The sequence below is a fragment of the Orcinus orca genome, chromosome 1 (assembly GCF_937001465.1).
Source record: "Orcinus orca chromosome 1, mOrcOrc1.1, whole genome shotgun sequence".
In the NCBI taxonomy this organism is placed as follows: domain Eukaryota; kingdom Metazoa; phylum Chordata; class Mammalia; order Artiodactyla; family Delphinidae; genus Orcinus; species Orcinus orca.
In genome coordinates, this window is record NC_064559.1 from 704081 (window position 1) to 732054 (window position 27974).

Sequence of the window (27974 nt, forward strand, 5' to 3'; positions counted from 1 at the left end):
CGCTGCGTGCGGGACTCTCGTCGCTCGTGGACGGGGCGCGAGCGCGCGGGGGACGTAGGACGCCGACCTGGGCCTCCCCGGCGCTCCGGCTCCGCTCAGGGCGCCCGCTCAGGGGCCTCCGGCGCGAGGCCCCCTATGTGGTCAAGATGGCGGCGCCCAGGCGGGCCGCGCCGAGGTGAGCTGGAGCCGGGCCCGGAGAGGGGCGAGTCTGCCACGCCCAGGACTTGGACCCCGGGCTGGTCTCCCGTCTCCCGGGGAGCGGCGGGTGAGTGGGCGCGGCCGCGCGTAGGTCCCTCTCGTGGGGTGGTCAGCTCTCCGTGCGTCCGCAGACTTCTGTCGTCTGATAGTCAGATCTGGGGTGGCCCAGGTTGGAGGCGAGGGTGCTTGATTGGGGAAACCTGAGGGGTTTAAGGACTCTATTGGGATCGTTTCAGACCCCAGCAAGAAGCTGAGCAAGTTTTCTCCTGACTCTCTTCCCGGCTAAGTTTTCTCCCTTCTCTGAAGGCGCCAGCTTTTCTGAATCACCTTGTTACCCGGGGGGATACAGTTGGTGGTTCTGACCGTGGAACGTAGGACCCGGCGCGGGGAAGCCTGAGCTGGTTCTAGTTACTTTGTTTGCAAAGCACTTGTCTTGTCTTTGGAATCTTTGTGTATGTAACCAACGTTGGGAAGAGCCAGCGTTTTCTCCTCCAAAACACTGCGAGGGGTAACTTTATACGTAAGAAACAAGTGGGCGTTCACATCCATCTCTTTTCCAACCACTGAGTTTTGGTTGTGTTTCCTTTCTTTAAGTTTGTCTCGTTCTGAAGTGATAACAAAAAAAACAAACAAAAAAAAGACCATAGCCAATTACACAAAGTATACTCTAGTCTCAGTCCTGCCATTAGTTAGCTTAAGTCATTTAATTTTTCTAGGCCTCATTTTTCTCATGTGATGTTTTTTCTTTGAAAAAGTAAAGTTTCTAGAAGTCTCTAATCTCTGTGTCATAGTTCAGCTTGGAGAAAACCTGTTCTTATCCAAACTCCATGACATTGTATTTCCAGCTCCAACTTTGGACTTTGAGTGAGTTGGGGGCAACTTTTTAAGGATATTTTCACACAGCTTTTTTAGTTAATATCAGTCTAGCTGACTTGTCATACTCAGACTTTCTCCCATATTCTTTTACCAGTGTGTTCCTTAGTCATATATATAAAGACTGTTGTGGGAAAAATGACCTCCTGGGTCAGCTTACTGCATGGTCATCGACACAGGGCAGGGAGTAAGATTCTGTGGATTTTACAGAAGCAGATACAGGTTTCATTATCCATGTCCTCTCCCCTTTCATCTTACGAAAACAGCAGGCTTTTCTTGGAGAACTGCCAGATAATGCCATCCTGCCTCCTCACGGGCCCCGGGGATGAGTCGCCCAGGGACTGAACTCCAGTAAAGCAGGTGATTGGCTCATGGGTAGGCATCTGACCTCGGCTAAGTCTATCAGACTCCTCCCCAGGACTTTTGTCTCAGAGAGAAATGGAAGAATTGTCTTTTCTCTCTGGAATTTCTAAGCTGGGGAGATATGACTCTGGGACTCCCAGTGACCATCCAGCACAAGAAGAGACTTTCTGTAAAATAAAGTCTTGCAGAGGTAAGCAGGGCTGAGCGATGGAGAGAGAGCTGGAACCCTGCTGATACTCTGGAACTTCCAGATCCAACTGTATCTGAATATGGCTGCATCCCTGAATTTCTAGTACTTGTTTGTTGAGGTTGTTGTTGTTGTTTGGTTTTTGTTTTTAAATTTCCTTTGACTATTTTGAATTTGTTTTCAGTAATGTGCATTTGAAAGCATCATAGCTAAAAGAGCTAATTTCCTACATTAATGTCAGGTTTGCTGACTGGCATTCCTTAAGTGAAAAATCATATCCGCTATTTTCTTTAAATAAAATCCTTCTAGCTCAGGTCTGAGATATTCAAAAATCTGCCTTCTACCCCCCCTCTTTCCAACATTTACTATATCACCTTGAAGCATTTGTGACCACATCTTTCCCATCTAGACGCAGTTGAGAGAGAGAGCAAATACTTCTGATATAAACTGCAACCTCTACGCCTCCTACCTGGAAGCTTTAGAACATACTTGATTCTTGTCATTAAAGCAAATCTTTTGTTGTTGTCTCCAGGGCACAGAAGCATTTTCATGGCATAATGGAGTACAAAGTACATTAAGCCTAACTCTACTTCTCACCCTCTTTTACTTTAAATAGGCAGAAAAGAACAATCTCAAACACATTTTCCCAACAAATAAAATACATATACGATTATGTTTAGAAGACGTTTATGCAACATATAGTTAGACTGATTAATTAATGGACCTTTCGCCAATTGGCACAGTAAATATATATGTTCAATGTGCTTAATTAAAAAGAAGACAATAACATATTTTTACAGGTTAATTATCTGAGAAGAGTATTGTGCCAGCACACTTGATACTACAGTATTTCATGTTTGACAGGTAATCTTCTTTCAATTATATTTACTGCTAAATGTTTCTTGGATCAAGCTATTAAATTATAAGGTCAAAAGTAAAATGATATGAAATTACAATGATAAAGGGACACATATCCCACTTTATGAGAATAGAAGTTCTAATTTCTTTTCAATACTACTAGTAGTGACCACAGTACTAATTTGAGCCCTTACTATGAGCCACTGTGCCCATATACATTTAGTTCTTACAGTAGTTCTGCAAAGGGCATATAATAATCCACACTGTAAAGCTGAAGAAAGTGCTTCTCATAGCTGAAAGTCACATAGCTGGTGAGTGGCAAAGTCTAGATTCAAACTTAAGTCGTCTGACAATGCCCAGGTTGTTGACCACTATGTACACTGCTCAGTTGTTGCACCAGGAAAGAAGTGCTTGAAATAATTATAGATTTGCCTACCCTGAAACTGCAGTGATTTAAAGACATCAAAGTTGCCAGTTGCTTAACCACATCTACTTACAGTAAGAAATTACATTTTATTTCATTTCTAAAACAAGATTAATTCTGCAGGCCCATCGAAACTTGAGCACACAAATCCTACCTGCAAATGAAAGATGCTTGTTTTCCATTATTCAACAGATGGCCCTGTACAGAGGCAATAAATATATAGTAGAATTTTCATTCAAATAAATGAGAAGAGAGGTTTCTTCTTGTCCTGATTCAGTGCCCATCATTATGGATTATGATGGCTCTTCCCAAACTTTACTTCAGTCACTCCACTCTTTCTACAAAACTCCAGTAATGGAATCCATCATTCAGATATATGTGCGAAGCGAAAGGACTGTATTAATACAGTTGCTGAAAGTCACGTTGATAGAGCACAGGAAATACATCCTAATAAATGCAACATTAATGTTTGTGTGGGCCTTGGAGTGAGGGGTAGAAGAATTTTCAGTTTAATGGAACATTTTGCCTCTTGCTATGAAAGTGTGGCTTAATAGTCTTGTAATTGGTCATTTACAGAATCCTCCATCTCTGGGTTTCATGCTTTCTTTACTCTGCAGCTGTTGATTCCTTCTCTTGTTCTGGATGGAGGATAGCAACGAAGCCACTTCAAAGGGCTCAGCCTGCCTTTTTGTGTTATTGTTTAGATGAAGATATTTCCATTTATTAAAGCACACTATTTAAACATTTTTATCATGTTTCAAACTTGACTGTGTTCTGAAGGTATGAGCACAGGCGGACATAATGGGGGATGTTTTCCAGGAGAGAACATACCCTTATCAAAGGAATTATCAGAATTTTCATGTATGGATTGAGAATCAAATTCTGGAGTTAGATCTGAATTTAAATTCATACTCACAACTTATTACCAGTCTCATCTTGATCAAACGGTTACCACACTTCTCATCAATTTCCTTATCTTTGAAAGCGGAATAAGAGAAGTATGCCTGGTGGAGTTACACATAAAGCTCATCTGATAGAATATTCATAAGGATTTTGCACAAAATATACATGGAAATATTTTAGCACCGAGTTTAGCATGCGATTCGTCTTCAATACATTTAAGAGCTATTATTTTATTATTATTATGCTATCATTAAATATCACTATTACTTAAATGTCATTATTGCTAAAATTGCTGTAAAACTACCGCAATAACACATGATGAATTCCCCTCTTCTGTTTCCTTTGTTTAAATGGAAAATATGTATATAAATCTAGACAGAGAACACTTTAGTGATCCTATTCAGTGGAGTGAGAATTTCCATGGCACTGATTAAAACAAATCCTGAATTGCATGGACTTAAGATAGCAGAGAGGGGCTTCCCTGGTGGCGCAGTGGTTGAGAGTTTGTGAGCTGATCTGGGAAGATCCCACATGCTGCGGAGCGGCTGGGCCTGTGAGCCATGGCTGCTGAGCCTGCGCGTCCGGAGCCTGTGCTCTGCAACGGGAGAGGCCGCAACAGTGAGAGGCCTGCGTACCGCAAAGAAAAAAAAAAAAAAAAAAAGATAGCAGAGCGGCTAAGAGATTTGAAGTTAGACATCCCCAAGTGTGAATTCTACTGTGACCCTCTTCTAGCTCTAGAACCTTGAAGAAGTTGCTTAAACTTTCTGAGCTTTACTACTAGTTTCCTCATCTGTATCTTTTTCAGGACTGTTTATCAAGCATCTTCCTGTTCTCTATGCTTGGACGTATCAATGAATAAATTAGACAAGAGCCTTTGCCTGCGTGCTCCTTCTTGCATGCTTTCTCCCTCCTTACACTCTCGTGTGGAAACGGATGTTATAAATAAATTCTATGCTTTGTCACAAGTTGATGGGTGCTACGGGATAAGGAAAAGGATGTGAAGCTCCCTGAAGAGGCTTGGGTTGGGAGTGCTGGAGGAGTGTACAGGTAGGTTCTGATTTTAAATAGGGTAGTCAGGGTGGATTTTATAAGTTGACATTTGAGCAAAGACTTGAAGTGAGGGAGTTGTCAGAATGTATGATGGGGAGACCACTCCCTGGGAGCAAGAATAACCAGTCCCAAAACTCTAAGGCAGAAATATGCCGGGCAGCTTGGAGGAATATCAAGGAGGCCACCCTGGCTGACTTAGCCAGTGGGGAGGAAGAGACAGCAGGAGGGCTGGAGGTCGGATATGTGATGGGATGGATTGGGTAAGTCCTGGGAGGCCATCACATGCATTGTGTCTTTTACTCTAAATGTAGGCAGCCAGGGGCAGGATTTTAGCCAAGGTGTGGCATGAACTGTCTCTTGTTTGAAAAGCGTAACTCTATCTGTGGCCTTGAGGATGTGGGGAGAGAGTGGAGTCAGGGAGAATCTCGGGAGGTGGCTACAGGATCCTCGAGGTCTATGTTGGTGGCCTGCACCAGGCTGCTAGCGGCTGGTAATTCTCAGAAGTGGCACATTGGGAAGGTTGTGATAGCATTTCGTGGTAGATTGAATGCAAGAATGGAAAGGAAGAGGGGGTCAAGGGTGAATTCGAGATTTAGGGCCTGGGGAACTGGAAAGGTGTGGTTACTGTCACCTAAGATGGAAAAAGTTTGGGGTAGAGCATGTTTGGGGGATTAAAGACCAGTTTTGGAGGTATAAGATTTGAGATGTTTTCGTGACGTCCAAGTAGAGATGCCGAGTACACAGTTGGATACACAAGTCTGCAGTTCTGAAGAAAGGTCTAAACTAGAGATACACTTTAATACAATGGAGATATTAAGAATAATTACATGGAAGCGCTATTTTAAAGATAAAATGAAGTAATGCAATTAGCACTCTGTCTTCTCAAAACATTTAATAACTGTTAGCTAAAATAATTACCTGAAATGAAAAAATACCTATAGTTTGTTTTGTTGTTTGCAGTAAAAGTGAATAAAATGTCACAATTATTTTAATAGTATTTGTGACACAGTAGTTTTAGTTAAGACACCATGACTACAAACATTTACAGTAAACCTTTCAGTCTCCTACTTTTCACTCTGATAGGGTACTTGGAACCATATTTTGTAAGGTTTAAGTTAGTTGTCATAGGGTACCTCTTTAATTAGAAGTAATTCTGAACTGTCTAGTTCCATGCAGTTTTATATACATACATGTATAATTATTATTTTATGATTTATCAAACTCAGTTGAAAATTTGCATCAGTGATATACATTAGAATTTAAGCATTTACCCAGGTATTCAAGGAAAAAAATGTACTTGTCTTGTAATTTCCATAGGGGTACTTACTTTCACATCTTCCCTTCACTTTGCAATTGAAAACATGGCAGGGGAAATATTATCTTACTGGTCTTTGAGTTTCCCTTAGCTATTTGCAAGTCCTTAAACAGCCTTTGTGGCTTAACCAAAATTCTCTTCCATCTTCATTCCGCTAACAGATATTGGTCTAAGCATGTACTTATACTAAAAAATGCATGACCACGTTGTCTCTACACATCTATAATTTTATGATAACACTATCATTATGTAAGCTGTACTTTAATTGTAATTATAACAGATTTTATGTCAACACACATCCATTTCTAGTGTTCATCTGGTGTTCAAGGGGAGAGCAGCATGTCGTAAATTTTATCAAAATATAACATCTGAAGAATAGAACAGAGGGTAATTGTGTAATTCTGTGTTCACTCTAATTAAGTTCAGTGGAGTTGGCATAATAGAATTAAGATGAAAAAAAAAAAAGACATCGAGGTACCATGGCTCCCTCTCCTAACACACCCTTTTCGTATCCGAGAGCAGAGACTCAGCACCTTTCTGTACAGAAATGGAGACAGGAAGAGGCCAGAGGATGAATGACAGGCACGAATGAGGTGGAACTTTGAAGAGCAACATGGAAATGAAATACTTCTTTTGTATTTGGTAGGTGGGGAAAATGTACCAGCGTGTATGCCTACTGGGACCACGTTTTCCAGAACAGTTAAGCCCAGTGTCAACTATGCTGTCCCACCTTCCTCGTAAGTAGGAACATACTGTTACTTGAATCTTTGCTTCCTGTTTCTTGATACCTGGTTGAGAAGATTATCACAGGAACTGCATCTTGTTAGCAAATACACTGTTTTGAAATGATTGACACTTACTGAAGAGTGGCAACTCCAAGCTTGCTCTCTCTTGATCTTGGACTATTTAAGTCTGGAGTGCAGGAGTGGGTTATGGGGAAAGACCATTGGAATTCTTATGTTTTCAGCATAATGGTTATAGCATAATGGTTAGGAGTGTAGGTGCTGGTTCAAATCTCTGCTTTCCACTTGCTAACCATATGAGCTTGGGCAATTTACCTGATTACCTGAACCTCAATACTCCTGCCTATAAAATGATGTTAATAATATTTCATCCCCATAGACTTGTTTTCAATGTTAAAATGAAGTCACTTACACCAAGCACTTAATACAGTGCCTAGAGCATAGTAAAGTCTATTATTATTACTATTACTACTACTACTACTATTATTATTATTACTGTCACGATGCCAGGTGCTATTTTTCCTATGCCTTATTCCATTATCTTCTGCCCTGTCCCCCCATTTCTGTCTTGTTTCTGTACAAGGGTAGGTTTGTCACAGAGCATTTTCTTTCCCTAGTGTCTGACTCTTAGTCATCAAGGTGACTGGTCCACGACCTGGCATTCATTGCTGCTCATTGAAGCAACCCATTTTGAGAAGGGGAGTTGGATATTGATGCCAAGTTGGGTCAAGGAGAGAGAATTTTCTCTCTTCTGCACTCAGCTAAGTGAAATATTCAGGCCTCAGGAGGAGAATCAGGCAAAGGGCAACATGCTTAATTTCATACCTTAGTGATTAAGAACAAGTCAGACAGGCTGGATTTGAACTCATTTCCATCATGTACTGACAACAGGATCTTAGGTGCTTTTGTAACCCGTCTGAGGCTCAGTCAACATCTGAAAGAGACGAATAACATTATCAGGACCTAGCATATAGCCTCGTTGTAATAAGTGAGTAAATCCTTTTAAAACGTTCAGCACGTTGTTTGGCATATAAACACTTCATAAAATTTAGCTTCTTTGACTACTACCGCTGCTAATATTATTAAGTAGCTGAGCAGATCCGAGGCCCATTTTTTTCTTAGATTGCACATAATCATTTGGACAACCAGCTCACATTGATCAACCGTTGCTTATATATAAACCCCCACGAACCCAAAGGTGCTTTAACTCTCTCCCAGTCAGAGCCTGTTCTGGGGGCAGAAGCAGCACCGGCACTACCCCCGTCATCTTTGCCTTTATTGTCACTACACTCGCCTGCCGTACTGAGCACTTTCTGTTTGCCAGGCGCCAAATTTAGCCCTGCGTATGCACTATATCATGTAGTTCTCACACTCAGGTGGGAGACATTATCATCATCCCCAATTTTCAGATAAAGACGCCGAGGTGTTGGAAAGGTAAGAAACTTGACCCACAGCAAGAGATGGAGCCGGAGTAGTCAAACCCTTCTCTCTGACCTCAAGAACCCTTAAATATTAGCATACTACTACATGACATCCTGGTAAGAAAATCTGCTTCCAGCCACTCTGGTGAGAGTAGAAATGATTCTCAGTCCCCACATTCCTCTATTGCCCATGCCACCCTAGCCTCAGGACTAGGGGGGAAAGGAAGTGATCTCTTCAAAGAGCAGCCAAAGGGAACCTACTCCCTTCTGCCTTTTCGTAATCAACTAACCAATATTTTATTTCCTTCTTAAGAGTCCCCACATGTTCCTTTTGGTACTTAGCTTGGCCTTTTAGAATTCTGACATTCTGTACATGACTCATCCACTGTATTTCATGTTAATTTATTGAGGTCAAGTATAGGGTCTTACTCATCCTGAAGTCCAGTTATCCCCTGTCACATCTAACTCTGTTCTTTTCTTCTTGTAGGACATCTGCAGGTATTTATTTGAATTTTGTTGAATTGTTCTCATCAATAGTACATTAGAAGTTATACAGAAAGTGCCTTCTTATAAGGAAAACCATCTAAATAGATTTCTAGCTCTTTACTTTTTATAGCACTATTGTAGAGATTATAGATCTCCAGGTAATATTTTTTAGATTGAGTTCTTCATATCATCTTATTTTTACATATAATGATAAATCTGAATTTTCTCTATCAAACCTCCGAGACTTCACTGGCTTGTAACTTAGCTTGTTGATTATGTGTTGTTGACTTTTCCATTTACAATGATATTTGATCCTGGTAAGGATGGGGCTGGGTGGGAAGGTACATCTTAGGGCCATAAATTGGTTTTGTAGAGAACTAACATAAAGATCTAAAGTCTCATCATATTTCTGCAGAACTCATGAATCATTTTATTATAATTCCATTCATTCAGGGAGTATAAAACCATTTTCAAATTGTTATTCCTAATTTGTTCATCTTCTCTTCCTTAGCCTTAGTGAGAAGAGAGCAGGCTGAATGGAAGAAAGTCATTATGACCACTGGGGCCACTAAGGTAGGCATCAGTCCCAGAGTTTTGTTTTCATCTCTCCGCTATTAATATTGGCTAATGTCTTGAGTGCTTACTTGGTGCAAATTACTTAGCCGACCATGGCAAATGGGTTGTGTCATTTCATCCCCTGATAGTCATACAATTAATGTATGTATTATTATGATATCCCATAATGCATACATGGAACAGAGCCTCAGAAGTAGTTATTTGCTCACGAAAATATGGTAGATGTGGAATTTGGACTCAGGTCTGATAGACTCCTCAATCACTCCTAGTGATTTTTACCACTAAATTAAAGTTGTATACCTCTGGAGAGTAGAAAGTTTCTAAAATTTCCTCAACTCTAACGTTTTATAATTAAATTTTTGTCTGATGGCAAGCTTAACAGTTAAGATGGGTAGGAAGGAATGCCAGCCGTTGAATGGAATTTCCCTCAAATAAGCCTGTTTTATGACACCAGTTCACTCGTTCATTCACTCAGCATGTATTGAATGTTTGCTCTGTGCAAAGGCATTTTAGGCATCACAGTGGAGTGAGCGCCCCTTCCATAGACTCTCCTGCAGCACTCAGAGAAGTCTTGGACTGGTTTGCCTGTTATGGAATGGGCCTTGGTGATAGAAGCCTGGTTTGTCCTCCACTGATAAAACTAAGACATACTCATATTAGTTTATAGGCGTCTTGAAGCCGTGGGATAGTAACACACATGAATCTTACCATTTTTGCCTGGGATTAATGATATAAAGGCTTTGGATTTGGGTATGGAAAATGGGTGCAATTATGGGCGTGTTGGTTCTACATATATATGGACATCACGTGTCATCAGCCTGCAGCTACCTGCCATTCCTCACTACTCCTTCTTTTCACAAACCAAACAAGTACCTTCTTATCTCTCCTGTGGATAAGCTCTTGACAGTGGCACTAGGGCCTCCCTCAATAAGTACATCATTGGCTAAACCAGTGGTTTCTCAGATATGCTCATTGAACAACCCTTAAGGTGGATTGACATTCCACTGCCTAGAATAGAATATGGTGTTCTTTAGGAATCGGGGGGAAAAAATAGGCCACCAGATGTACTTTCTTTAATTTAAATTGTATATCTATCTATCTGTCTATCTATCTATATATATATGAACAATTGTTATATATGTGTATGTATACTTGTTCATATATATGAATGATTTAAAATTGAAGAGATATATACATACACACACATATATATATAGGTATATTTAAATTTTGGCTTCTGTTAGCAAGTAGTAAATTAAATTATTAGCAGATCCATACTGCAGGGAAATAACCAATCAGATTTCATTCAATAGCTTGCTTTTTTGTAGATTTATGGTTGTGATTTTATATTTGCAGGTATGTTCGCTGAAGAAAATATTTCTACCACTTTACACAAAATTAAATTCATTTAATACCAATGCGGCATGTCTCAAATGTCTTAATACAGTTTTAGTCTTTAATCGCATCAGAAGTATGAAATTAGAAACATACCCCAAAATCATTTGAAGATATAATTACTTTCATTTCCCTTATACTTTTGAGACTTTTGAAAAATAAGTATTTAGTTGTACTTATCTCTTTCTGTCTAAGGATAGCAAACACTGAAACACAGTTCTTTTTAAAAGTCAATATTAAAAATATATTGTCCAAGATGATCAAAACTAAGGAAGTGGCAAAGAAATTCAAAAATTTAAACTTTCAAAGGGTGCTTTTTTTGTGAATGTGTAGTACTTGTTCTTCTGAAGGAATTAATCTTTTTAAAAATTTAATTAACTTATTTTTTATTGAAGTATACTTGATTTACAGCGTTGTGTTAATTACTGCTGTACAGCAAAGTGACTCTGTTATACATATGTATATACATTCTTTTTCATATTCTTTTCCATTATGGTTTATCACAGGATATTGAATATAGTTCCCTGTGCTATATAGTAGGACCTTGTTGTTTAGCCAATCTATATATACCAGTTTGCATCTGCTAATCCCAAACTCCCAGTTCATCCCTCTCCCACCTGCTTCCCCCTTGGCAGCCACCAGTCTATTCTCTATGTCTCTGATTCTGTTTCTGTTTCATAGATAGGTTCATTTGTGTCATATTTTAGATTCCACATATAAGTGGTATCATGGTATTTGTCTTTCTCTTTCTGACTTACTTTGCTTAGTATGATAATCTCTAGCTGCATCCATGTTGCTGCTGCAAATGGCATTATTTCATTCTTTTTTTATGGCTGAGTAGCATTTCATTGTATATATGTACCACATCGTCTTTATCCATTCATCTGTTGATGGACATTTAGGTTGTTTCCATGTCTTGGCTATTGTGAATATTGCTGCTGTGAAGATCAGGGTGAATGTGTCTTTTTGAATTATAGTTTGGTCTGGATATACGCCCAGGAGTGGGATTGCTGGATCATATGGTAGGTCTATTTTTAGTTTTCTGAGGAACCTCCATACTGTTTTCCACAGTGGCTGCACCAACTTACATTCCCACCAACAGTGTTGTAGGAGGGTTCCCTTTTCTGCACACCCTCTCCAGCATATGTTATTTGTAGACTTTTTAATGATGGCCATTCTGACTGGTGTGAGGTGGTACCTCATGGTAGTTTTGATTTGCATTTCTTTAATAATTGGCAGTGTTGAGCATCTTTTCATGTGCCTATTGGCCATCTGTATTTCTTCTTTGGAGAAATGTCTCTTTAAGTCTTCTGCCTATTTTTTTGATTGGGTTGTTTGCTTTTATTGTCATCAAGTTGTATGAGCTGTTTGTATATTTTGGAAATTAAGCCCTTGCTGGTCGCATCATTTGCAAATATTTTCTCCCATTCTGTAGGTTGTCTTTTCATTTTGTTTATGGTTTCCTTTGCTGTGCAAAAGCTTGTAAGTTTGATTCGGTCCCCTTTGTTTATTTTCATTTTTATTTCTATTGTCTTGGGAGACTGACCTAAGAAAACATTGGTATGATTTATGTCAGAGAATATTTTGCCTGTGTTCTCTTCTAGAAGTTTTATGGTGTCATGTCTTATGTTTAAGTCTTTAAGACATTTTGAGTTTATTTTCGTGTATGGTGAAAGGATGTGTTCTAACTTCACTGGTTTATATAAGGCTGTCCAACTTTACCAACACCACTTGCGGAAGAGACTGTCTCTTTAACTGAGGTGTGTGAGTTTATTTCTGGGCTCCGTATTCTGTTCCATTGATCCATATGTCTGCTTTTGTGCCAATACCACGCTGTTTTGATTACTGTGACTTTGGAGTACTGTCTGAGTCTGGGGTGGCTATGCCTCCAACGTTGTTCTTTTTCTTCAGGATTGCTTTGGCAATTGTGGGTCTTTTATGGTTCTGTATGAATTTTAGGATTATTTGTTCTAATTGCGTGAAAAATGTCATGGGTAATTTGATAGGGATCGCATTAAATCTGTAGATTGCTTTGGGTAGTATGAGCATTTTAACAATATTAATTCCTCCAACCCAAGAACATGAGATGTCTTTCCATTTCTTTGAATCATCTTCACTTTCCTTTATTAATGTCTTACAGTTGTCAGCGTATAAGTCTTTTGCTTTCTTGGTGAGGTTTATTCCTAAGTATTTTATTTTTGGGGTTGTGATTTTAAAAGGCATTGTTTTTTTACATTCCCTTTCCGATATTTCATTGTTGGTATAAAGAAATGCAACCAATTTCTGTATGTTAATCTTGTATTCTGCTACCTTGCTGAATTCGTTTATCAGTTGTAGTAGTTTTCATGTAGAGTCTTTAGGGTTTTCTCTATATAGTATCATATCATCTGCATCTAATGACAATTTTACCTCTTCCTGAAGGAATTAATCTTGAAGTTCTACTAAGACTTTTGGGATACCTGTTTTAATGAGCCACTACTTCCTGCCTGAGATTGCACTATGCACCAGAGATTCTAGAATTAGCATAATAAAACTAATAATGCAAACAACAGCAACAAATCTTCACAAACCTTCCTTGCAAGGAAGTAGAGTCCACTGGAAAAACAGACAAGTGAAACACACATTCAAAATGGCAGTGATTCTCAAACATTTATGTGCTGAAAAATCATGCAATTACTAGACCCCTTCTCCAGCTGGTCAGGTGTAAGGTCCTGTAACTCTGTTTTTGGTGAATGCCTCCAGTAGAGTCTGAGACAGATGTTCTCAGTTGTCGTCAACCTTTAGTGTGCATCAGATTTGCCTGAGAATATTGTTAAAACACAGATTGCTGGGCTCCAGTGCCAGAGTTCTAACCAGTTCCCAGGTGTGGCTGATATTGCTGGCCCAGGGACCACATTTTGAGAACCACCTTTCAAAACTCTGCAGTATGCGGTTGTGTGTGTTGTGAATGAGACGGGCCCAGAGAACCAAAGGAGGGCAAAGGGACTCTGCCCTAAATTAGTCAAAGGTAACAATAGCAGCTAGAATTGATTGACCCAAGAAAAACTTACAAGAACTTTACCTGCATTTGCTCATTTAATCCTTTCAGTAAGGTACATAGGTGCTACTTAGTGTTCCTCTTTTACAGGGGTGTCCAGAGAAGGTAACTACTTTGCCCACGTCCTAAACTGGTAAGTAACAGATTAAGAATTCAAGTCTAGGAAGTCTGATTCCAGAGCCCACACCTCTACCCTTTCTGCATGTAGAGAGGAGTAAAGGGTTGTCAGTGAAGCCTTCCTGGGGGCCCTGGCCTCTGAGTGTAGATAGAAGGATGAGTGGACATAAAGATCATTATTTGTGTGTGGTGGGGGTAGGGGAGGAAGTATGAGGGCTTCCAGAAGAGCCCGCCCTCCCCATACATCTGCTGTAAGCAAGTCTGATGATCAGGAGTCCGGAACATGAGTATGACTATGGGATACTGAGAAGGGTTCTAGAACCCTGAGGTTAGAGTTCTGGATCAGTTAGTAGGTAACAGAAAGTGAATGAGTGATATTTACCTTACTTTCCACGGGTAGCAGGAAGTTTAGAGATAGTCCCTCTAGCGTTAGTCCAGCTGCTGAAGGGCATCACCAGGGGACTGGGTTGCTTCACTCTTCCAGCTTCCACACCTCTAGCACGTCCACATAGCTTCAAAGTGACCCCAGAATCTCCAATAGTGTTCCAACAATTTGGGCAGGAAGAAAGAAAAGGAAAAAAAAAAAGAAATTAAGTAAGAAAAAAAAGGCAGTGTCTAACTCAGAGAGCAAATTTTTTACCACAGATGGTCAGCAGACTTGCACTTAGATCTCATCAGCTCGGATTTTAAACTGGCCACCTTAGCCTTAAGGATAATGGGGTCTCCTAAACCAGGGCTCTGTTAGTAAGGAATAAGGAGAGAGTGGTACTGATTAGCAGTGCCTGCTGTCCCAAACAAATATTATCCCCAAACTATTTTTTTTTATCCTATATTTTACTTTAAAGAATGGAGGGGAAACATTATGTATCTGTAAATAGCCTTTTAGAAAGGGTACAATTATATAGTTATACAACCCCCTGGAGGGCTCCTTTCTTCTAAAATCTCTTTAAAAACTGTTCAAGGTTAAGGACATTTTTATCTTAATTTAGTAACTTGCAGTCGATTATCTTGGAATGACATCCTCTCTCTGCAGATGTTCTGTCAGGCTTTAGAAAATTCTAGAAGTGGACAGAGAAGTGTTATGGTACATGTATTTGCAATATGCACGTCTTTGAAATGAAATCCATTTAGGGACCAAAAGGCATTTCATGTCTTTGCTATACATTTTCACATATTTGCCTTTCCAGAATTCCTTTGAGCAAATCTGTTAGATGTAACCCATCCGTTTCTCCCATCTGAATTCTTTATTACTAAACATTCTTCAGTATGCTCTCACTCCCCTCTGTCAAAGGCGTTTCTCTGGGTCCTCACCCTTCTCATCTCATATGTGAATGCGTATCTTAAACTGAAGCAACAGTCTGCTATGACTTCTCCATAACTTGAAGAACCCGTCTTTGTGGGAAAAAAAGTAGACTTACTAACTTAAAAGGTAAAATGCGCGCAATGTTTCTGAGAATTAAAAACTAAGATAAAAACATAAGCAATGGAAAAAACTTACAGTGGATCCTTTTCAAAGACTATTTTACAGAGAAGGCAACTGAGGTTTAAAGAAAAAATGCGTTAGTTAAACACTAAATAATGAACCTTAAACCTCAGTGGAGCAACACATGGACAGTTCATTTCTCACTCACTCAGGAGTGTAGTATGGACTTTGGTGGTCTGAGGGTCAGTTTTCTGCTCAGTTATTCAGGGACCCACCACCTTCATCAAGTGGCTCTACGTTTGTCCTAAAAAGGAAAGGAGAGAGGAAGCTGCAAGCTACAATTATCTACTCGTTATCCTTCAGACATAAACTCTTCAGGTCACCTCTGGTCACATTCTTTGGGATAGAACCATACCCAGATGCAAGCGGAGATGGAGAATGTTGTTCCTATCTTGGTCCTAGTGATGCCTCTACAGGCTGGAGGAGCTAATTAAAGTGTAGTCAACAGCTCGTTGTTTCTGCCACAATGAGTGAGTAGCCTAAGACTGTGGATTAATTATGTGTGTGTGTCACATATACATATAATACACACAAACATATATATGTGTGTGTATATATACATTTTTTAGCATGAGTTGACACATGGGGCTTCTGCCGTATCAAAAGAGTACAAACTGCCTCTTGTTGCTTTTTCTTAATTGAAGTTGACTACTACTATCTATTTCCCTTCATTTTGCTATCTCCCCCCCCCCCCCGCCCCCGCGCCTTTCAGTATTATATGAAAATTCTGAAAGAAAGAATTTCAAAGTTTCCAGTGCTTTTAAAGGTAATAGAATACTCAGACCTTAACAGTTTTCCTGTGTGAAACATTTGCCAGACTAAAATAGTTAACTTATGAAAAGTAAATTTAGATTGATACAAAAGAGAAAATAAGCTGATTTTTTTTTTTTTTTTTAACACAAATACCCTGAGCCAGGGTGGAAAATAAATGGAAAACTGGAGGAATTTAGGTCCTTTTGTTGTAAATTTAAATATTTTTAATTGTAAAAATAATACAGGCTCATTGCAGAAACTCCAAAATTGAAAGGATTTAAAGAAAAAAGGAAAAATAACTCAAAATCCCATTTCTGATAAATCATCTCTGTAACATTTTTGAGGGTATCTTTTGAAACTTTTTTGTGACGGGGTGCATATAAATACAATGCAAGTATAAAATACCTTTAATTATTATATCAAACTACAAAACAGTTCTATAACATTTTTATTTAGTAATATAAGTATGATTACTCATCACCTAATAAAAATCTGCAGCATCATTTTTAATGGTTGAACAGCATTCTATTATTTATTTAACCAGTCCCTACTGTTCAACATTTAGATTATTCCTGTTTTGCTTTGCTAAACAATGAGACAAGCATCCTTGTTCATATGTCTTTGAGCATTTGTTTATTTCCTTAGAATGCACTTCTAGAACTTGAATGGCTGGTTGTCAGTTCTGGTACATACTGACATATTGTCTTCCAGAAAGGTTACCGTGCTTTTTATTTCTACCAAGAATTTAACATCCAGTGTGGTTTCTTACACACACTCATCAGTACCAGTATTATCAATATCAATACCAGTATTATCAAGTTTTTTAAAACTTTGTCATTCTAGTCAGTAAAATATGACACCTGAATTATTTTATTTGTATTTCTTTGATAATAATAGCAAGGTTGAACATATTTTCATATCTTTATTGGCTGTTAATACTTTTTAGTTTGTGACTTTATGACATCCATTTTTCATCGATGTATAACAACCTTTTATATATCAGTGTGTTTATTTTGTTGTCAATGCAATTTTTTTCTCTTTATTAATTTTTATTTTGTGTGTGTTGAACTTCTTTAATACTGTCAAGTCTATTCAAAAACCCTTTAATGAACACAACAAATGTGGAAAATCAGTCATTCTCCTGCATTTTGTAATCAATTTATTTCCTTTTGGGCAGTATGGAAATGTAAGTTCTTATTTCATCTTATGGTTGGAAAGAATCTGTTCCCTCGGAAAGGGATTATAGTCTCCATGATGCAGTAATGGGAGATTTTATAGGGTAGGCAGGGTCTACAGAAGAAAAAACCCTAAATCACACTCCATTGGTGGTTGCCTTATTTATAAAAATGGCATTTGAGGTTGTGTGACTGCCATTAGGCAAGCAAAATTAATTTTTAGCATGAAGTACTCCTATCAGCAAGAACAGCCTAGGATAGGCTAGCAGTAAGAAGTGAGGGGTTATGGGATTGGGGCATAGCCTCTGTTTCCTCCAATGCAGCTGGAAATTTAAACTCTGGGGCTCCTGCTTGATCCAATCAGCCCAGCTAGTATGTGTTGCCAGGTAGGGTGAATAGACTCAGAAGTACAAGAGCTCATCCTTGGTCCCCTCTGGAAATGAGCAGAGAATACTGTGTCAAGCAGAGGTGATCAGTCCATGGTCTGGAGACTTGGATCTCCTCACATAGTCCTTAAAGTCAGGGTGAGACAAAATGCCAATACAAATTATATTGATGACAGTATCAATGAGGTGACATTGAGTCCTTTGACCTAACGTGTGTCTGCAGTATGCCATCCATTAGTAAATGGGCAAAGCCATTTGACAGATCTATCTGATACAATGAATGAATCTGACACTCATATTTTGAAAAACTGAAACTGTATCCATTTGTCAAGAACAGTGGCTACTTGTTCTGCTTTATTCCCCCTGGTAGAACTAGGTAACATTGCAGGCAGTAAGACGTTCCGGCATTTCACCCTGGAGTAGCCCCAAAACTGAAGAAGCTGTCTTATCAGTAGTTAGCTCCTTGTCACCAAGAATATTAAAGTAGATTTGTATGATTAGCAAATTAAAGAGACTGTAGTGCCTACCGCTACTGTATTCACTAAGGCACCCAAGTTATTCTAAAGAAATCCTAATAATACATTAGGACCATTTTGAATATTTTTATTCGACTAGCCGTAATCTTCTAGTTATAACATCCATCACCATTTTGACCACTGAAACTTGGCCTTCTTTTCTTACAGCCTAGCCCTGTGGTCTTGGGCTAATCAGTAACCTGCTTAGATACAATTTTCTTCTCTATGAAATAGAAACAATATTATATGCTTTGAAGGACTGCAGGAAGATGAGCTGTAATGTTTATCAAGTGCCTAGTAAGTAGCCTGGCCCATAATAAATACTTGGCTAATTGTAGATGTTAGTTTCATTTTTAGTTTTATTTCCAAACATTGCTCTTTACTTTTGGAACTCTAAAATTTGTTTTGAGAGTGGAGGACTTGTTGTTTGGATTCCTCCAACACTCTCTGTATATTCTGTACTTCTATCCCTACATCATTTATATTAATGGAATAAATGATCTTTGGTCTGGTGATTCCAAGGTGACGAGGAGCTAAGTGGAGGTTCAGTATACACCTGGAAGTATGGATTTTCATGCCCAGTGCAAATGTGGGAAAGGCATTATTCCCACATTATAAAGGGGGTAAAGACCTCCAACTTGAGGAGACTGTGGGTTGAGAGATGAGAGATTTACAGGTACTGTGTTTATCCTACAGGGTACCACAGGGGCTTTTATGTTCTGTAGCAAGAATTTGCACCTTATACCCTTGTAGTTAGAAGTAAAGCATACCACATAACTAATATCTAGTAAGCATTAGAGTTAGAATAAATACCATTTATTTAACGTTTCCTTTGTGTTAAGCATTTTACAGTTACAACATATGGATGGATACTATATTGTAATGGTTAAGAGTGTAGTTTTTTGAGCTGGATAATCCTGGATTGGAGTCTCATCTTTATTACCTCTTTTTTTTTCTGTTTTATTGAGGTATAATTGACAAAATTGTAAGATAGTCAAAGAGTATATCATGATGATTTGATATACATATGCGTTGCAAAAGGATCCTTCCCATCACGTTAATTAATACATCTAACAGCTCATGACACCTTTTTCCTTTTTTTCTTTTTTTGGTGAGAACACTTAAGTTCTATTCTCTCAGAAAATGTTAGTTATACAATACAGTATTATTGACTGTAGTAACTATGTTATACAGTAGCTCCTCAGACCTTATTCATCCTGCAGCCGAAAGTTTGTACCCTTTTACCAGTCTTCCCCTCTTTTCCCCACCCACACCCCAGCCCCTGGCAACCAGTTTTCTACTCTTGTTTCTATGAGTGTGGCTTTTTTTCTTTTTAGATTCCATATATAAATGATATCATTAGTATTTATCCTGTCTGGCTTATTTCATCAGCATAATGCACTCCTGTTTCATCTATATTATCACAAATGAAAGGATCTCCTTCATTTTTTTAAGGCTGAATAATATTCCATTACCTCTTAAATGAGTGACTTTTGGTACATTGTTTACACTTTCTAAGCCTCAGGGTTTCTTTTCTTCTGTAAAAAAAAAAAAAAAAAATATATATATATATATATATATATATACACTAACAGGTTATTTTCTGATATGTGGAATGTTTGTTGAATCAACAAGTAATTAGTTGAGATCATAAATGTGACACTTAGCACTGTATTAACATTTATTAATACTCTCCCTGTTAATTTCTACAATAAATTGTATAATAAGTAACAATAATAATAGTACTACTAGTAGTTTTAGAAAATGCATAGGATGTGCCAGGCATCATATACTGTACTACCCTTCTTCATGTGTACCACAACTTACATGTGGATATCATCTTCCTCGTTGTTTCCTTTAAAGAAAATTGAAGCTCAGCAAGATTGAGTAGCTTGCTCCAGATGTGAACTCAGGTCTGAATCACTCCACATATAGGTTCTTAATGACTCCATGTCTTTAATTCCGCATCTGCATTTGTTTGTTGTTGTTGTTTTTAACTTTCCAAGCATCTGATCTGAAATTCCTTTCTCTTTGGGGAATTTTCCACTTTGTGGGTCTTGGTGAGAAACAGAGCCTTCCTCTCGTTATACAAGCTGAACATGTCAGATACACTGTTTACTCACATGCTCAGTCTCCCTTACAGATGGAAAACAGTCGGGCGACCTCGGGTTGGCCAACTGCACCCCTCTCTTGGATTTTGAATGACAAATAAATGATGTAAAGAAGCAAGGCCAGCAGTGCTGGGTCAACCTCCTGTTTCCTGTTCCTGCTTGGTAGCAAGGCCAGCTGGGACTTATAACATCACTTTGGCCTGATCCTATAATTGCAATAGCATAGCCTTGGCTTTCGGTTGTTTAATCTGCTTCTAGTTACTGAGACCTAACCATAAACTTCCAGAAGTTTCCTTTTCTGCTCAAATTAGCCGTATCTGGTTCCTGATGATTACAAATAAGACCTTTCCTGATATACAATGGTGACCTACTTATCCAGGCAGATGTAACATCGTCCTGGCAGGGACAGAGGGCAGGCAAGTTCCTTGAACAGCTGATCAAGAAGAAAAAGACCTAAGAAGGAAGAACTGAAGCCAGTTCTGCTTGTGTTATAATTCTACCCGCAGCTGCCTCTGTTTCACAGACCACATGCTAAGGACCGTGTCCCTTCCCCTGTAACAGACGAGCAAAGTAGACCCAGGCCTTCCAACCCAGAGACCAGCTGAGCTGTACCGTGGACAATCTAGGATGTGAAAGACTTCACTCAATGTCTTTGTCACTTGACACATTGTTCCTCTCTTTGGGAAGTAGCTTCTTTGTGTGACAAGAATATGCTAAACCAACACTTAAGTGGACACAGGTGAAAGATGCCAAAATTAGCTACAGAAAAAAACGCGTAAAGACTTGTATTTTCTGTTATTTGAAGGTGTTAAGACCCCACGTAGAATATGAGTCCTTTAAAGGAAAGTTGTGAATGGCCCAGGGAATGTTGAATTTCCATGTGGCAATATGTTCTTGATCGGTCATGATGATGATGATGGTAGCATCAGTAGCATTTATCAGTGTTTCCTGGGTGAGAGGCACTTTATCCTAATGACCTTTTATCCCCATGACGACCCTGTGAAGGAGGAAATACTGTTTCAGCATCTTCAGGGTTTTTCTTTCCTTTTTTTTTTTTAATCAGGAATTTATCCTAGATCACAGTTGGGTGGTTGAACGACCAGAACTGGACACTAGCCTTTCCTGAATTCCCAGAGTGTGATCTTAGCAGTTGTATTGCCTGATGCAGAGCCATGTAAATGTTGCCAAAGCAATGAAACGTGTACCTATTTCTAAGAGATTCTAACTCAGAAGCTCTGGGGTTCAGTGCAGAGCAGTTGAGTGTGATCGTCTTTACAGACAGTAGACAACTTAAGAGAAGTTGTTTAAAGTATATTTGCATATTGCACTGCACTGTCACATCTGTGACTGGTTAGCTATTGAGTCACTAACACAAATCCCAATCCCATCTCTAATCTCATTCATCTCTTGTATGATATTGGACCTAATTGAGGCAGTTTTTTTTGTTCTTTCCCACAAACACACATCGAACATCCAAAACATGCTTACCGTTTGTGAGCATATTCTCTTAGTTATTTAGGAGTTGAGTAAGAGTGAGAGAGAAGGGCTTCCCTGGTGGCGCAGTGGTTGAGTGTTCTGCCTGCCGATGCAGGGGACGCGGGTTCGTGCCCCGGTCTGGGAAGATCCCACATGCTGCGGAGCGGCTGGGCCTGTGAGCCATGGCTGCTGAGCTTGCGCGTCCGGAGCCTGTGCTCCGCAACGGGAGAGGCCACAACAGTGAGAGGCCCGCGTACCGCAAAAAAAAAAAAAAGAAAGAAAGAAAAAGAAAAAAAAGAGTGAGAGAGAAAAAGACACATAAATATGAAATACGGTCATCATTTTTTTAATATCCTTTATGTTGTTAATCCCTCTTAGCAATTACTGCCATTCACTCATTTGTATTATTTGGGGTATAGCAGTTTATTCGCACAGCATTTTTACATATGGCTTATCATTTGTATTCTATTTTAATAACACTAATAATTATAGACTATTGACAAACTCATCAGACCCTACATATTTATTTCAAAATCATGAAAATAAGGTGGAAAATGAGGTGTAAAGTGGAAAATCTATGTGTGTGTTTTCATTGGTGGAATGAGGAGCTACCTGAATATCACTCCTTTAGCTTTTCCTTCAAATGGTGCACTTTTTCCTCCATGCATAGGAGTCACTTCCATTAGGTAAACAGTAGTCTTGAGGGCAAACCTCAGAAGTAGAAACAGGAGAACTTTTCAGTTACGGTAAAATCAAACATATTTTTCTTCAGTAGTGAAAAAAAAATTCTTCATGAGAAGTTCAACCACCATGAGTTCCATGGTGAATAACTTTCCCCTTATAGATGCAACTTCCCCCAGAATTCTGAGAAATGTCGGTAGAGAGGGGTGTTGCATACACCTGTTTCATTTCCCTCTGACTTTTCCTTCTCCTTTCTCTATTGACATTAAAATCTATGGTGAAAGCACATAGTAAGCAGTCTAGGACAATTGATATGACATTTGATCTAAATCTCCACAGTCTGTTTTAGATGGGGATGCTGTGAGAGTCACAGGAGGGGAAAAAATCTAGAATTATTCTTATGTGATCAGATGTTCTAAAATAACAAGAGCAAATCTTATTTCTAGCTAACAACATAGCATTCCTTATGTGATGTCATATTATGGCAGAAAAGAAATATATGCGTCTATTTCCTTCTATATTAAAACTGCTAAGGAGTGGGGACCAATGAACTAAATCAATTGTTTTGGGTTCAGGTTGTAGTTTTTAGTAGCCATCCTTCTTAGCAAGTTTTCAGAAGCAAATGTAGTTGGTTTACTATCACCACTAAATGTGCAATTGTGTAGATTTGTGGAAAAAAGTATTATCAAATATATATACTTTAAAATGACTTGTGTAAATTTATCTATTCATATTATTATTCTCCCCAAGTAAATCAGAATCTACTATATACTATGTTTTTCTTCTATAGCTTAATAGGGGAATGTATGTTGAAACTTATTCAAATATTTATTAGGTGTCTACTAAGTGCCAGGCACTCTACTAGGCAGTGGAGATGTTGTATTAGAGGTGGAAAATGTCCTTGACCTCCAGAACTGATACTCTTGTAAGAGAAATACTGGGTCAAACTAAGTCAACAGTTTCTTTGCTACAGAGCTTTTTACGAGTCTTGTGAATTATGAGTCTCTGATAAGGAGATGTAGTGGACAACAGATCCCAAATTTATTTGAAATCTTTTCCTTCATGGACTGTCTCATAGGATTTATGATCCACTGAACACACCTGGAGAGACACTAGTATTCTGCAGTGGTTAGTTAATTGTTTTCTATTAAACAACTATATACTGAATCCATGATATTATTATCTGGATTTTTTGGAGGATACAATGATGTACATGGCCACTGTGATGATAAGGGGGTCCAGTTTAGTTAAGAAGAGAAACCACAGGAGTTATAACTTAATGTAACAAAGAAATACACACACGTATACATATATTTATATGTAAATTACTATTTATCTAGTATACAATGTCTTCTGAAGAAGATAGAGTTTTTTGTAACTTGGGATCTCACAGGAGGTTTCACAGAGAAAGTAGACCCTGAGCTGGGCAGAATTTCAGTAAGTTAATTTGGTTCTGACCGTACGATAAAATCAGGTATCTGCACTGGTCAATCTGACCTTGATGGAACAGCATTCCATTTGCAGGGAATAGTGTGATCAAACATGCAGTGGTGGAGATTGCCAGCTTGTAATATTCCAGTACCTGGAAAGTGTTGGAACATCTGCTTTCTCCACGGTCTAGAAAAGTGAATCTCGAGTGAAATGCACGTATAATGGAGGCCAGTGCTCTTTGCTTTGTACACTGCTTTGATTCTACAACATGCAACAATGTAGTGATCTGTTTCATTTTGTCATTATTCGAGAGCGTTCTTAGTAACAGGAGTGGAAAAGGAAGACCTCTCTTCCTGTGTTTCTGCCCCATGCTCTTAAGCCAGAAAAGGTACCAACATCACTGACCTGACCTTGTCTCAGGTATCTATCAGGATCTACTAGAATCATTCTAGTGAAAGGTAACTAGACGTCCAAAGGACTTAAAAGATACACTATAACCTTTGTATACTTTATATACCTGGTGAAACAAAAATGTCACCTGAGTGGTCCCCTTCCCTAGAAATACCGGTATGTTTTTCCAGTGCATGGCAGAACTTTGCAGGTAAAACTGGGATAAAGGTGAAGAACAGTCTTAAAATTCTAGTCCTTGAACAGCACCTAACACACAACAGGTTTTCAATAATCTTAGCAACAGTATTCACAAATAATGACCATCAGCGTAACTGCTCTTTTGTGCCAAAATACATTACCATATTACTTTTTTTCCTTCAGCTTTACAACTTGGGTTCTATTATTGTTTCCATTTTACAGATTAGGAAAGTGAGGCTCAGAGATGCTAAGTCACTTGGGCAAGGTCACAGAGCTTGTAGGAGATAAACTGCACCCTTACTGTTGGATCCTACAAACCAGACCATAATTTAAGTCCTTCAAAATATACCTCAGAACATTTGAGTAAATTAATGAATAAATCCTTCTAGTCAGACTGACCAGATTATTATATCAGCTATAAGTGGAGGAAAGTCATAATCATAGTTAGACAGTTAATACAGTAATTTACTTGCTTTGAATTTTCTAAATGATGTTTAGCTGGTAGTTTCATGATGATAACCATCGAATAAAAACAGGCATATTTTGGTGTTTGGAATAAGATCTCATATTGAGTAAAATACATATTGATTCCTAGACCTATATGATGTGAGTAACAGATGACATTGAGATGCCATCTAGAAGTACTCCTGTGCAGTTCATCATGTCAACCCAGCTAATAATTTTAGAATGTTCAGAGTGAATAATATATGCAGCCATAAAGCATATTTCTAATCAATGCAAATAATATTTTTCCTATGCTAAACCCAGAGTTAAGTTATAACACGCATCATAAGATTAATGGGCCATTTTTTCTTCATCACTTTGCTAAATTACTTAGTCTGGAAACCATTCAGAAGGTTGCGAATTGGAGCTGAGCAGTGGTAGTGAGACTGTGCCTCTGATGATGAAACTATTTCCACCCCGACCCCTACCACTCCCTTCTTGGGAAAGAAGGCAACATTTCTCCTAGAAAAAGTCACAGGTTCATAAGCTGGCTTGTATAATACATTTGGAGGAATAGTGTGTCTTTTAAGCAGAGCCTATCTCGGCATATAAAATAATTTTTACCTACCATTTAATGAAATTAACTCTCACTTTGAGGCTAGGTCTTTTGCCGTTTGACTCCTGGATCACGTCTATGGATATATTTTTTTCTTGAGATGAAGTGTGAACCCAAAATAGTATCCATCATTCAGTCTATCTAGCTGATGTACATCATCTGAAGCACAAGCTCCCTGAGGCCAGGCACTTTATCTGCTCTATCAGTGTAGCCCTGATGCCTAGTGTCTAGCTTTTGGAGATTCTTAATAAACATTTGTACTGAATAAGGTATGTATATGGTGAGCAAAAGTTGGCTTCCCATTTTACAGTCAAGAGTATCCCACTCATGTTCTGTGAACACCGGATAGCAGAATCTTACTATGTTATTTTTCTGTTCCCTTTGCAAGTTTCCTGAAAGGGCATTCCTGTCCTTAGAATGTCCATCTCCTCCTGTCTTCCTGGAGAATAACTCTTCTTTCTTAAATACTTAGTCCCATTATAGACTCTTTAAGATTGAATGTATTACCTCCTTACAAACAGAAAAATGCAGTGCTTTTTTTTTTTGGACATTTATCACCAGAAAATTATTCTAACACCTGAAATTCTGGACCTAAAATGCCTGGACTAGTGGTTCTCAAAGTCTGGTACCCAGGCCAGCACATCAGCTGCACGTAGGAATTTTTAGAAATGAAAGTCTTGGGCCCTGCTCCAGACCTACAGACTCAGACACTCTGGGGGTGGGGCCCACTACCTGTTTCAGCAAGCTCTCTTGGTGATGCTGATGCATACTCAAGTTGGAGACCCACTGCTTAGACCTAGAGCTTAAGGTTTAGGCTTTGGACAGATCTGAGTCCTAAACACTACTGAGACACTGGAGTGACCATGAGCAAGCTACTTCTGGGAACCTCTTACCATCTGTGTGCCTTGCTTAGCTAATAGTGATTTTAATTAATTAGAATAATGCACACGGTGTACTCAAGAGAGTAACCAAAGCATACTTCATGTTCCATAAATTCTAGTTGTTTACCATTATCATCAATCAGAGCTTACTGACACATCCTGAAGACATTCTTCTAATAAGTGTAATAATGTGGTTTATAAAATTAACAGCTTAGAAGAGCATATTACGAAGTTCATCAGACAGGGTCTCAGCAGGAAATCAGGGGTACATCAGTAAGGATAAATTGAGCCCAATGTAGAGAATCAAGAGAGAGTGTAGTGCCCTGGGTTCAGTAAAAGTGTGGCTACTTTATAGGAGATGAAAGAGAAAGGAAGCCTTGCTGGAGAGAGAGTCCTGCCCAAAGATGCTGTGACGCCCCACAGAGAAGCACTATACGTTAGTTGGGGGATGCAGCCAACTCCCAGCAATTTGGCAAGAATTAATACCCTAACTTCACTCCCCTCCTTCGTTCCCTACAGTCTTCTATTGGTACTCTTCATTGGTGAGCCAAAAGGAAGCCAGAGCAAGGACACTTACTAAGATAGGCCATGCAAGCCATCCATATAGAGTTGGGTGGAGAAAGGATGTGGAAGGGCAAAGAGGACATATTTCCCACAGGTGGTGAGCGAGCTGTAAAATCACTCGCCCTTCTAACATCATTGCCATTGCAGGAGCACGGAGGAGCAAGTGGTTAGTTCTGACTTGGCAGATCCAGGAGACTGCAGGACAGAACTGGTATATGAGTTGGGCTTTAAAGGTAGATTTGAATTTTAATGGAGAGTATGGAGTAAGAAATGGTGAAGAACCAAGGGAAAGGGAGATTCATTGCAAATGGAGAAAAGAAAAGTGGCATAAAGACAAGGAAAGTCAAGACTTATGGAAGAGATAGCAAATACTCTGCGTGTGACTGGAGCAGAGAATGGGCAGACGAAGGCTGGAAGTTAAGATGAAGTCATCCTTGAATAACATTAAAGTTTCCTCCTTTAACCTCAATTTCCACCTTCTACTCCCTTCACTAACATTGGAAAATTAAAAGTGAATTTGACTGGGTTGGTGACAATGGCAGTATGAAGCAAAGAGAGGAGAATAAGAGTGAAAAATTTAGTAGTACCTTGGTGAAGCTGGGTAAATGATGGGCGGTGGTGTCACGTCAAAGCATGGGCAAGTGATTGTGACAAATATAGGCTTACTTCTCGACTATATGACTTCAGTTAAGGTACTTAAGCCCTCTAGGCTGCAGTCTCCCAACCTGTAAAATGGGGATAAAACCTCACTTCCTCCAAGGTTTCTGTGAGGATCTAATGAGAAATGGAAGTAAGAGTTGAGTCCAGTAATCAGTTTTTAATACATATAAACTAATGTGAGGATAAGGGTAAGAATACTTGCTATCATTTATTGAATACTTATTATGTGTCCAATATTGTGCTAGTCTATTTACATATCTTTTC

General features: G+C 39.0%; 1 protein-coding gene and 2 long non-coding RNA genes across 3 annotated transcripts in view; 2 read left to right on the top strand and 1 right to left on the bottom strand.

Annotated features, from left to right (window-relative positions):
* The window catches only part of LOC125965699 (uncharacterized), a 147702-nt gene that overhangs the window by 19325 nt on the left and 100403 nt on the right, over positions 1 to 27974 (top strand). Inside the window, exons 4-5 of the mRNA XM_049716403.1 lie at positions 6818 to 6908; positions 9333 to 9394. Of these exons, the coding sequence (XP_049572360.1) occupies positions 6818 to 6908; positions 9333 to 9394 (153 nt within the window). The remainder of the gene's footprint in view (positions 1 to 6817; positions 6909 to 9332; positions 9395 to 27974) is intronic.
* On the top strand, positions 49 to 6799 carry LOC125964829 (uncharacterized). Its single transcript, XR_007478101.1, has 5 exons — positions 49 to 265; positions 1338 to 1446; positions 2422 to 2485; positions 4612 to 4853; positions 6689 to 6799. It is a non-coding gene; the product is annotated as an uncharacterized LOC125964829 (long non-coding RNA).
* On the bottom strand, positions 137 to 1129 carry LOC125964837 (uncharacterized). Its single transcript, XR_007478116.1, has 2 exons — positions 526 to 1129; positions 137 to 398 (listed from the first exon to the last, which is right to left on the bottom strand). It is a non-coding gene; the product is annotated as an uncharacterized LOC125964837 (long non-coding RNA).